The 12,150-nt window shown below is 39.4% G+C and overlaps 1 protein-coding gene across 1 annotated transcript in view; it reads right to left on the bottom strand.

Annotated features, from left to right (window-relative positions):
• myo10l1 (myosin X, like 1) overlaps positions 1-12,150 on the bottom strand; it is a 109,829-nt gene that overhangs the window by 14,865 nt on the left and 82,814 nt on the right. Inside the window, exons 15-27 of the mRNA XM_036569921.1 lie at positions 10,790-10,882; positions 10,562-10,630; positions 10,319-10,401; positions 8,479-8,587; positions 8,229-8,309; positions 7,991-8,115; positions 7,411-7,531; positions 5,689-5,795; positions 4,233-4,527; positions 2,492-3,322; positions 1,601-1,724; positions 341-584; positions 9-104 (exon numbers count right to left, since the gene is read on the bottom strand). Coding sequence (XP_036425814.1) covers positions 9-104; positions 341-584; positions 1,601-1,724; positions 2,492-3,322; positions 4,233-4,527; positions 5,689-5,795; positions 7,411-7,531; positions 7,991-8,115; positions 8,229-8,309; positions 8,479-8,587; positions 10,319-10,401; positions 10,562-10,630; positions 10,790-10,882 — 2,378 coding nt within the window. The remainder of the gene's footprint in view (positions 1-8; positions 105-340; positions 585-1,600; positions 1,725-2,491; positions 3,323-4,232; positions 4,528-5,688; positions 5,796-7,410; positions 7,532-7,990; positions 8,116-8,228; positions 8,310-8,478; positions 8,588-10,318; positions 10,402-10,561; positions 10,631-10,789; positions 10,883-12,150) is intronic.

Genomic DNA, 12,150 nt, shown 5'->3' with positions numbered 1-12,150 from the left:
TAGCATACCTGGCATCCTCTGGTGACTCTGCAAACACTTGATACGTCCTCTCGTCTGTCACAATGTTCAGAGCATTCTCCTTCTCATGGTTGTCCACTATCTCCCTGGATAAAGCAGAACAGATATTTTTCAGTAGACATAACTTACATGCTTGTTTGGTTAATACCTAACAGAACAAGCAACACAAATCAGCCAATTTCTGCCACTCAATAAAACACAAATTGGCAGAATAATTAAAACTGGCACAGATACTTTGACGTTAACCTAGGTGCACTGTCCCTTGTAAGTAAATAAAGCATAAGTATCATGAAATGTTCTGATTTTGTGTGTTGTAGTTTACTTGGCTGTTCGGATGTCGATGGTTCCCTTCAGCTTCTCCTCGCTGTCGTTCTCAAAATACATGAGCTTGGAGTCACGCAGCACGAACCAGCGCATCTTCCAGTTCCTTCGGGACAGAGTGGACAGACCCCCGCCCTTCTTATACAACCAGCCCGACTTCAGGGACTCCTGCTTAGAGCGGAACCACATAAAGGTCTCGTCTTTCAGCACACACCAGCGCCTTCTCCATGGGATCATCAGGCCAGCTATGGGAAAAGAGAGTGATGAAGAAAAACAGGTCATGTTAAAGGAATAGTTTGATAAAAATAAATTTATTTGGAAAAAAAATGTTGTATAGCTGACAACAGTCATCTTGAAGCCTTTTTGCATTTTTACAGATTACAGTATGTCATACATTATCAGAAACCAGTATATATCAGTGATGGTTGGTGTAGCATTGTGGTTAAAGCTGCTGTTGGGGTTCAAACACCTCCTCCCCACGGCACACCAATAAGTTTCCTTGGGCAAGACTCCTAACGCTGCACTGACCTGCCTTTGTAAATAATTAAAGCGTAAATCGCTCTGGATAAAAGCATCTGCCAAATGCATAAATGTTAATGCATAATGCTGCTGTCGAAAATGGTAACTTTACAGGAGAAGGAAAAACATACTTCATTTTTAATGGAACCAGACCTTTTTCAAGTCATTTTACTTCATTTCTTGTGATCCATTCATCAGAAATTTACACACAATATAAAGGGCAACAGCCATTTTCAAATTATGTCAGAACTGAAAAACAGCAAAAATGGAGAAACAAGGTTTTGTCCCAAGAGCAGTGATAAGCTTCCATTACTTGCTAGTGACATCAGCCTCACAGCTTTACTAAACAAGTTTCAAAGAGAAAATGTCTTGACTAATTGGTAACAGTAAGAGGGAAAACTGTGTAAATTAATTTTTTGTCAAGAATTAAAATTCTTATAAATTCAAATTGTAAGTTCCATGTAACACTGCTTTGAAGAGTGTAGCTTTTTATCAGCAAAATCAGGATTAGTAACGCTGGTTTAATACATTAGAGCATTACACTGTTTTTTTAGTTTAAAATAAAAAGAGATTGTACAGACAACAAAATCACACCAGTATGTCAAGTGTTTATTTAATACTGGGAGTTTGCTGTGCTAGTACATTTCAGTGCTCCCTATCCTCTGTGTTGTGTAGTTATATATAAGTGTGTGTTTGTGTATATGTTTGTGTGAGGTTATTTAGGGATTTGATTCACGCTTACCCTTCATATAGAGGTAGCTGTGGAAGTACGGCGGCCCGTTACCATTCAGCACGTTCACTTTTCCATTTGACACCTCCTCATCTGTGTCTGCATAGCCATCATGCTCTTCATCACTCTCCACATACTAACAGAGAGAAGGAGAGAAACAGCAAGATGAAGAAAGGTACTATTGTTAGCATTAGCATTTAAAAGCTCCATTGCAATGTTTCTCTGCAGCCTAATGAGGAAGAAACAAGAGTGTTGATAATATGTTCACAGTGGTGGTGATAGGAACCAGATGTCCCAAGTGTTTATGCCTCTAAAATCTCCCTCACAGAGAGTTATTTCATGAAATTGTTCCCATCAGCATCACCACATGAGCTGTCAAAGTTCTCTACAATGGCACATTTTACACTAAAACACCCTGAATGACTTTGTTCACATCACAACTACTGAATTATGCAAAAATTTTGAAACATTAGTGGGATTACTCTTTAATGTCTAGTCTATTATACTAATCAGACTGGCTTTTAATAACAATTTATACCATAAATTATACGTATCTCTTTCAGACTGGTTTGTTCATGAATGCATACATGGCTGTCCGGAACTGTCTGTCAATGATGGGAATGCTTAAGTGATTTGACAATATTGTATTATCGATTTCAACAGCCCTGACCAGTGATATTTTTGTGTTGAAATGGTGGTTAGACACTTTGCCACTTAATTGTAGGCATATGTTAAACAGAAGGCCCCCCAAATCACATTCAAGCACAATGATCTATTATCAGAGCACAATGTTTTTTATGAATGTCTTTTTGTTTATGTTATGTTTATGTTATGTTTTGTTTATGTTTTTTATGAAACATTATATTGTCTTTTGCAAAACTATTGTATATGTGTATGTCTGACCGAGTCAGAGCTGCGGTTGTAGGACTCCTGGCTGGCATTGGTGCAGGTGGACTTGCGGGCGTGTTCAGGGTCAGTGGCCGCCGTACTGCTCTGGCCATCCTCCAGCTCATCCTGGTCGTAATCGGACTCTGTGTCCAGTGGCATGCTGTAGATAGGCTCCTCCGCATCCATCATGGATTCAGACGTGGTCAGGTTCCTGTCCTGGTCCACTCCCTCTTCCCCTCCCTCCTCTGCCTTCTTCTTCTCCTCGTCCACCTTTCCCTCCTCTTTTTCAGGTGCAGCAGGCTCGGAAACATCCTTCTTCACCTCTGGACCCTCTCCCGGGAGGGGAGGCGGAGGAGGTGGGGGAGGAGGTGGTGGCGGTGGTGGAGGAGGCGGAGCATTGGGAGCGCCAGGGACGTCCGGTGCTGCAGCAGGTGTTCCAGATCCTACTGTGCCCTCTGCGAAGGCTGGGGGAGGAGGGGGTAAGGTGGCTAAAATCTCTTGATCTGGAGGCCCCTCGGCAGGGGGTGGAAAATCGGGCAGAGGGATGCACTCCTCTTCAGCATGGAAGCCTTCATCCACCTCCTCCTCACGCAGGGGAGGGGGAGGCGCAGGGGAGGCACGTTTGGGGTCGAAGTGTTGCAGGTCGAGTGACTGAGTGGCTGCGCGGGAAGCCTCCTTCTTCTGCCGCAGCGTCTCCGCGTCACGACGCAGACGAAGCTCCTGCCGTGAACTCTCGCACAGCATGGACACACCATCCTCCCTCTGCTTCTGTAGCCGCTCAATCTCCCTCTCCAAGCGTAGAATCTCCTCCATCTGACGACTCTCCTCCTCTGTCGAGCGCTGTGACTAGAATGAGAGACATAGAGATAGATAGAGATAGATAGACAGAGAGAGAGAAAGAGAGAGAGAGAGAAAGAGAGAGAGAGAGGAAGAGAGGGAGAGAGAGAGGGAGAGGGGAGAACAGGAAGAAAAAACAAATGTTTTCACGACTTGTTTTCTATTCCGATACAATCACATAGAAATCGAGTCAGCATGGACTGAAAGGCCTTCTGTACAGTGACATGCAAAAGTTTGTGCGCCTCTGGTCAAATCACGTTTCATGAATTTTCTAAGTGAAATACCATCATCTACTTCTGCGCATTTTAATGCAAACTGAATTTAACATATTGAAAAAAAATAAATATGAAGTTGGCCTGTGCAAAAATTAAGGCACCTTTTTAAACTGTGCACTAATATCTGCAAAAAACTGCCATATGTGGGGTGTTTCTATATACTTTTATATATAACTGTGTATGATGTAAAGAAGACACAGGAAGCCAAAAACAACACATTTGTATTGTTTTTTCTTAAACTGCCTTAAACTAATATTTACTTATTTATTCGTCTTAAATGGGTCGTATTTGTTTTTCTTGTTTTTTTGCCTAACATCAGCTTATAACCTTTGTGTTATAATGTTTTGTGCACTATAAACAATTTCATTTCAATTTTACATGACAATTTCCAACCTTCCTTCTTAGTATTAGCACCCCTTACAATTAAACTGGCTGTTTTTGTTACTGTGCCTTTAAGACTGAAATATATAAGTGGTCTCTATTCTGACTAACTGTCCTTTTTATGTAGCACCTTTACATGGTACATCAAACACTTTTATTTTGAAAAAGTAAATTCTTTAATTATTTGAAATTGATGTGTGGACCCACATCCAGGCAGTTTAAATATTTTTTTAATGTGTTTTGTAAAATTGCCTAGTGCTTACTTTAGCTTCTCCTTCTGCTGCACTCTCTTCTTCGGATACCTCTCCTTCTTTTGCCTGTGCCCCCTCTGCCTCTCTCTTCTTCTCTTCCTCCTCTCTCTTCCTCCTCTCCTCCTCCTCTCTCTTCTTCTTCTCCTCTCGTAGTTTTCGGCAGGTGCCCCGCGCCACCTGCCCTCGCCGGTGTTTCTGTAGAACCAGAGTTGCAGAGCGTTTCCGTAGAAACCTCCGTCGGTAGAAGTGGGCGCGGTAGTTCTTCTGGAGGGTCACAATGCTGGCCAGAGCTTTCTTGAAGTGCTTCCTGCAAAGAGGAACCAGGGGTTAGAACATTTCCTTTCTTTGACCATTTTCGTGTGACAAGGTGTGAAATTTAATTCACCTTTTGGACATCCAGAATTTAATGAAATCAAAATCCTGGTGGGGTGCCATAAAGGTAAGGCTATTATAACGTTATGCTGTCTGTTAAGAAAAATGCCCAAATACAATTTCAGGAAAAGGTCATTGTTTAGCTGTTCACCCAATTGGTGAGCTTAACTAACCAGAGCTGCAGCACAGGTCTGCCTTATGATGGTGCTGCAGAAAACTGATTCACAGAGTTTGTCTTTTTTTTTTTCTTAAATTTTCTTCTCTATTTAGATGTATCTAATTACATCTACATCTACATTACGTAAGAATCCCCAATCACATGATACTACCAGCACTAGGAGGGCGAAAGGTAGCACAAGCTTCCTCCCACATCTGTGAAGCCAGCCACTGCATCTTTCCGAACTGCCGCTAACGCAACTTCATTGGACAGCTGAATGCGCTCGAAAAAGAAAGCACCAATCGGCAGTTCTGTTACGTCAGCTAACAGACGCCTGCATTGGCTGGCATCACACTGAGTAATGGGGGGAGATGGCGGGGGCATTCTACCCACCCAGAGAGAGCAAGGCCAATAATGCTCTCTTAGTATTAGCAGTTGGTCTTTAATAGCCTAGCAACTGTAACTATACCCAGGATACCTCTAAAAAACTTTAGAATGTGCCACAGCATATTTGTAAATCTGAATACTTGCCCAATTTCCAAAGAATGTAATGTTACTCATTTCTTAAAACAAAGATAGAAGAGATGTGTAAGATCTTAGTTAATGTGTGTAAGAGCGCATATCCAAACCAGAAAAGAGCATTTCCAGAAGAATTGCTAAACCAAACATTTTATTGCCATTGAGTCATCAGCAAGTGATGAGTGAGTTAGCAGCCAGCCAACACAGGACAACTCCCAACCCCCCATGCCCCCCCCCCAAATACTAATTAGTATTTTGCACGCTGGTGACAATTACTCCAAATTGGTGAACTGGTTTCACAGTTCATGTCTTTGTGTATGTTTTTGCCACTGCCTAAACAACAGCCTGTGAAAATTTTCCAAAAAGCTAGGGCTCCCAATGAAATCAGAGCACACGAGAAAACAAGTACACACACGTTACCTTGCTATGTAACTAAGCAGATGTGCCCTTATGATGAGGCCAGCTTTGCGGCGCACCTCATCTCTCTCCTTCTCCAGTTTCTGCTCAAGAGACTCCTTCATAAACACCTGCACGTCAGAGAGCAGAGCGCATGAGCAAGACTCACAACCAGGGTTGGGAGAGTTACTTTAAATATTCTGATTAAGGATTACCTGTTAAAAAACAATCACTGCAATGAAGTAATGTAATCTGATTAGTTTTGTTTAATTTAGGATTACTTGTCTTTTAAAAGTCATTTTAAAGGCATATAAAGAAATAAAGAAAAAAGAAAAACAATTTCAATTAGGCAACTTTAACATAACACAAAGGAAACAGGAAAACTGCCCTGTAGGTGATGTATGACAGTCTGTGCTTTGTGTGTGCTGAGTGTACAGCCATTTGAGTATGTCACTGAATAGTTTGGTGGAATTAATCAAGTATTCAAATAAGGCTTTATACACCTATTTAGTCCTGCAAGGTAACTCACTTTTTAAACTGCACTCATGGGAATTGCACGTCCAAGCTTGGGAATCTGTTTAGATGTTTCATGCATTTTATTCGATATTTTCCAGTATGAGCCTATCAGATATTGCTAGGTGCTACTGTTCTTGGTCAGGTTCATTTTCTGTGATGTATTTCTGGGAGCTTTTCATCCTCCTAACTTAATTATTAATAGCTTACATAATTTCAACATGAACACAGACCTACATCACTCACAATGAACAGCAGTGAAAGACACTGTGAAATGCATCACATGAAAAAGGAGAAATTTATCTTAACTTGGATTCATCAACTAGTAGTGAACATCGTTGCCCCAGTAAAAGTGGGTTTTAGTGAGATTTTTTTTCTTTTTGTGAGACTTTATCACTCACTACAGCACACTGTCTCCAGAAGGAAGATATTAACTTATAACTGATCCAAGTTCAGCTAAATTTGTATTTTTTCTTGAGGTAAAGGGAGACAAAATCTCATGAAAAGGAAAAAAGCAACAAAGAATTTAACTTGTAGAGAAAGAAAGGCAAGAAAATTGCTGTTAGAGAAAAAAGTGTTATCCTGATATTCATTACCCTACTTCTACACTGTATCTGTAATTTAATTGCTGCTTTCTTAGCAGCTGTAACAGATCACAGTTACCTTTGTTGTATCTTGATTAGGTAATACTTTACTTGACATCCAAGGCATGGTAATTTCAATGTTATGCAGCAGGGTTTATATAAAATGTTCCCCCCGATTACATAAAGCTGTTAATGTATTCCATTACTACCCAAACCTGCTCACAACACACACACATTAAGTCAATGTCAAATAAAAAAAACCCTGAAACTACTTTTTTTCAAATTTGTTATACCTTTCGAAAAAAACACCGGCTGCCCTGTGTGAACATTGCATGATAAAAAGCAGAAATGTTCTACTTTCTACTGAATCTTCATTGTATCTCAATGAAAAAATTATAAATCTATTAATTCTGCTCAATAACCGCAGGATAGGCTCTAGCACCCCTCGTGGCCCAGAAGGATAAGCGGATTAGACAATGTGTGTGTATGTATTAATTTATAAAAAAAACCTTGACATTAATGTGGACGTTTAAAAGGTAAACCTTTCAGCTATACTGAATTACATTTTTTGATTATCACACTGACGATGCCAGTGATAAAATGGCAGAAGGACAGAACACAGTTAGAAAGCTGGAGGAGCCCAGCACACCTTGGTCTTCCCGAGCTGCCACTCTTTCTTTGCATGATCGTATTTGGTGAGCAGGTCCGTGCATTTCTTCTTCTCATCTCCCTCAGCCCCTGCTCCCCTGTCCTTCAGGATGATCTTATACCTGCACACAGACAAGCATGAGGAAGAAATACACTATCACTGTCCAAAAACTCCAGCCACTTCACCTCGTTACTGGCTGAATGCTTCCATGAACATGAAGAGGCAAAGAAACGTGTCTGAAATATTCCAAAGTATCAAGAAGATAAAAACAAAAGAAATGTTTGATGAGAGAATAAGTGCTCCCCTCACTTCTGAGACTAAAACTACAACCTTGCACTTGGCTTTGCAGAAAATACTGCAATTCAATAGTGTCTACATCATCAAAGCCAAAACAGTAAAAACTAGTTTCCGGTTGTGCACTATTTATCACTTGGAGTGTTTAGTCACTTCTGTAAGTCACTAGACCAAACAAAAACCAGGTAAAACCGGACAAAGGGTAAAATTCATTTGGTAAAAATATATCCAGTACAACATACAGGAGTCTAAAGTGGTGCGGATGTTCAGGATTGAGCACCCTCACCTGCTGAAGAAGTCTTTGAAAGTGCGTCTGACAGGAAAGCCTGCTCTGCGGATCTTCACTGTCTCCAGCATGCCTGAGTAGCGCAACTGGTTCAGAACCACTTCTGGGACAAAGCTGCTGGGTGTCTAAAGACATCAAATGATAAGCACATTGAGAGAGGTCCATAACATGCTTTGCTGTGGTTTCAGAAAATGTCATAATCTTACTGAACTAAATCAAATCAAGTGGCAAATCTCACCTTGTCCATGTTGGGTTTGATGCAGCGCACAAAGAAAGGGTTGGACACACTCAGAGTGGCCATTAAGGCATGGAGGGAATCCTGGGTAATAGGATAGATGATGAATCACATATTTACAAGATACTGTTATATAAAAAGCATTAGAAATGTTGTTGACACTGACACTGGTTTATTTAGATAGTTTTACAGATGCAGATTTATTTTGTGGGTTTTCATTAGTCTGAGAGAGAGAATATGAAGCAGCACTCACCCTGAACTGGGAGCTGACAGTGGGCTTTTTTCTGGCAGTGCCCATTTTCAGAGTCTCCTCATTATTCCTGCTGCCCACTTGCTCAAACAAGTCATAGATGAAGTCCAGCCTGGGTGCACAAACAAAAGCCCAACTTAAAAAAAATCTCTATACTCTATGCACATTTTAATAGCAAATATTATAGCAATTCTGATTGGCTGAGCCACATTCTATACAGTTATATTATGCACAAAGTTTAGGTGCTGTAGCCAAATCATGTTTTGTTGATTTTCTGCATGAAAATAAGTTAACGCAACCTCTAGAAAACACACTTCCGCACATTTTAATACACAATAATTGTTTAATTGCTGAATTTAATATAGTAAAAAAAATGCTCATAAATATGGTACACGTATATTTTATGTTGTTTTTTCCAAAATGTTAAACTCAGCACATAAATACACATCGTGCACTAAGAAATGTAGAAAAATGCCATATTTATGATCGTTCTCTGCAGAGGATGTGTTATTTTTACATAGAAAATCAACAAAATATGTAATTTCACCAGGAGTTCTGCATAAGACTGTACACACATTTGACAAACAGGGCCACTTCTGAACATTTGCCAGCCCTAAGCGATATGCCATTTGGGGGTCCCAACCACCCCCACCCATTATTTTTCACGTATGAAAAATAACCATGGAAACTATGGGATCACTGTGTCTTAAAATGATTATTATTATTTTACTTTTTTAAAATGTGTTTTTTTACCCAATTTCTTCCATTTAGTTGTGGCAAATTCCACCCACTAGCGAGGTCACCGCTTATCACACAATGCTACCAAGCTAAGAGGGTGAAGTTTGGCACATGCCTTTTTGTTTTTACAAGACATGTGAAGTGCAACTGCATCTTTCTGAACTGTCACTAATGCAACACCATTGGATAACTCAACACACTTGGAGAAGAACACTAAAAACCAATTCTGCAGCTGAACAGACACCAGTGTTGCTAGCATCATGTTGAGTGATGGGGGCGGGGAGAGAGAGTAAGACCAGTTAGGCTCTCTTGGACGTCTGGGCATGGATGGCTGTGGCATCACCGGGAATCCAACTTCTAATCGCCCGATGACAGGGCCTTACATAGTTGCACCACTGAGCACAGCAAAATTATATGTAAAAAAAGACAAAAATAAAAAAAAGACAAAAAAAAGGAAAAACATATCGACCAAGTGCCTGCTTACACCACTCATAACAGGAAATGGCCCTCCCCTTAAACGTGTCAAGGTCTTTTGCCTGTTTGCTTTAGTATATGATTATACAGTTGTATGCAAAAGTTTGAATACCCCTGGTCAAATTACACACTTTGTTGCTTTTCTAAGAGGAAAGAAATAACACATCCTCTACAGAGAAGAAATTTAAATATGTAATTTTCCTGTAAATTTTAGTGCACAATTTCTATTTTTTTATTTGCTGAATTTAACATATCAGAGAGCATAAATTATAAAATGCCGTAGCTTTCTTTTCCTCCAATACTGTAAACTCTCACTAAGTAAATAAACAGTAATTGTGCATTAAATTGTCTTCCTTGTCTTTCCACTAAAAAAAAAATCAACAAAAATGTCATTTTCAGTTTTTGACATAATTTGAAAACGCCTGTTGCCCTTTTTATTGTGTGTAATTTTTATGATGAATGGACGAAAAATAATGGGCCAAAATGACTTGGAAAAATGTCTGATTCCATAGACTTACAATAAAAGTACATCATTTTGGAGATACGAGGTTTTGTTCTGACAGCAGCAGTATACTGTTTGTGGGTGTGCAGAACAAAGCAAATTCAAGGAAATGGTGTCTGTGTTTCTAACCTGCTGTCTTTCAGCATGTTTAGGATATCATCCCTAAACGTGTCTCTGTTCTTCTCCAAGATCCCCCTTACATCATACAGAACCTGCAGAGGAAGAGGGAGAGAGACAGAAACAGGGGGTATGGACAGAGATAAAGAAGAGGGAGGAAAACGAAGGAATGAGAAGAATGAGAGACTGAGAACATACATCATAAACAAGTATGAACACACACACACACACAAACACACTCAGAGTGAAACTCACCTCGCCGGCGTAGTGCTTGATGCCAAACTGATGGTCTGCCAGTCTGGGCTTCACATAGTAAGGGTTAGTCTGTGGAGACATAATGTGTGTATATATTTGCACATCTGTGTCTGTGATAGCATGCAGAGAATGTTTGTTTTGAAGCCATCTGCACCATGTGTATATGGGCACGTGTGTGTGTGTATGTGTGTGTGTGTGTGTGTGTGTGTGTGTGTTTGTTTAACTCACAGAGTGTCGACTGTGTAGTTTCTCCAGCAGAGTGAAGTCCGTGCCTTTAGGGAATCGACTCTCCTCATTAACCAGAGCCAGCAGGCCCAGTTTCTGAAACACAATCATGAATAGAGATCAGCACCCAGAACAGCTGTGGATCACCCTACTAATAGAAGAGTCAGGGGCTACATTCACAAAGGCTTTCCTAGGAAAAATCTGTAACATTTTCTATAAAGTCCATATTCAAAAGCCAATATGAACGTGCTTCAGTGCTTAACTCCTTGTAGCTTGGTAACGATGTTTTGTAAGCGAATTTATAAACTCTGATAATACTTAATAAGGCTCTAATAATGAACTATAATTAATTACCTGGGGACGTATGAACATGTAGTAGCACAAGCATCACTATTCACCATATATCATAGACATTATTATATAATATAAATTATTGTACCATTAGTAAACTTGTTTGTCCTACACTATCCAAAAATGACCAGAATACATAAGAAGCACCTAATTAACCTCACAAGGCAGGAAGTTCTCCCAGCTAATCCTGCAGTAATGAAAGATATATCATAGGGCACAGACTGACAGACATCATTCAAATGTAAATGACCTAAATAAAAAATTATCAGTCTCTTTACTTGAAGCACTCAGTGATGGCATTTTAAATGTTGATGTTTTTATAATTGTTAATAATTATTGTAGGTGCTTTATAATTTTGTGCAAGTTTAAAAAGCTTCATAACGGATAGTGACACTTGTTTTCCAACATGTTTATAAATCATCAAATAATTAATTTTAGTACATTATTAAAGCCTTATGAGGCATTATTAAAGTTTAGAAGCATGCGTAAAAAGCATTATTATAAAGTTACAAAGAGTTCTAAGCACATTTAAAACTATTTATAAATACAGGCTTCATAGAAAGTGTTACCAAAAAAAGAATCGTAAGGCAAACACAGACGTTCATAAGAAAGTTCAAAAATGCTATTCTTAAAAAAAACATGCCTTTATTACTTTCTGAAGAAAATCTTATTTTTTTATGAATTGACATATTGTCAAATTTTACAGCTTAACATAAACAATGGTTATTTGTGCATTTGGGGAAACTCTCTGTTGAGTTTAATCTGCTCAGTGCCTGACTGCAACAAAATGGAGAGAAAACCAAAAAACAAATGGAGAGAAAACATTCAAAAACTGTTAAAATGCTAAATTGCAGGGGTTTTAATGCCAGGTCATATGCAAATGTGTTAACGGTTTTGATATCAACATGATGAATTCAAAGCAGGCTGTTGAGTTTTTCATGATATGGGCTCTTTAAAACTACTCTCTCAAACAAGTCAGAATATATTATATAAAGAGATTTAGAGAGATAACA

This window comes from Colossoma macropomum, unplaced genomic scaffold, assembly GCF_904425465.1.
Source record: "Colossoma macropomum unplaced genomic scaffold, Colossoma_macropomum, whole genome shotgun sequence".
In the NCBI taxonomy this organism is placed as follows: domain Eukaryota; kingdom Metazoa; phylum Chordata; class Actinopteri; order Characiformes; family Serrasalmidae; genus Colossoma; species Colossoma macropomum.
This window is presented reverse-complemented; position numbering and strand designations above follow the sequence as displayed.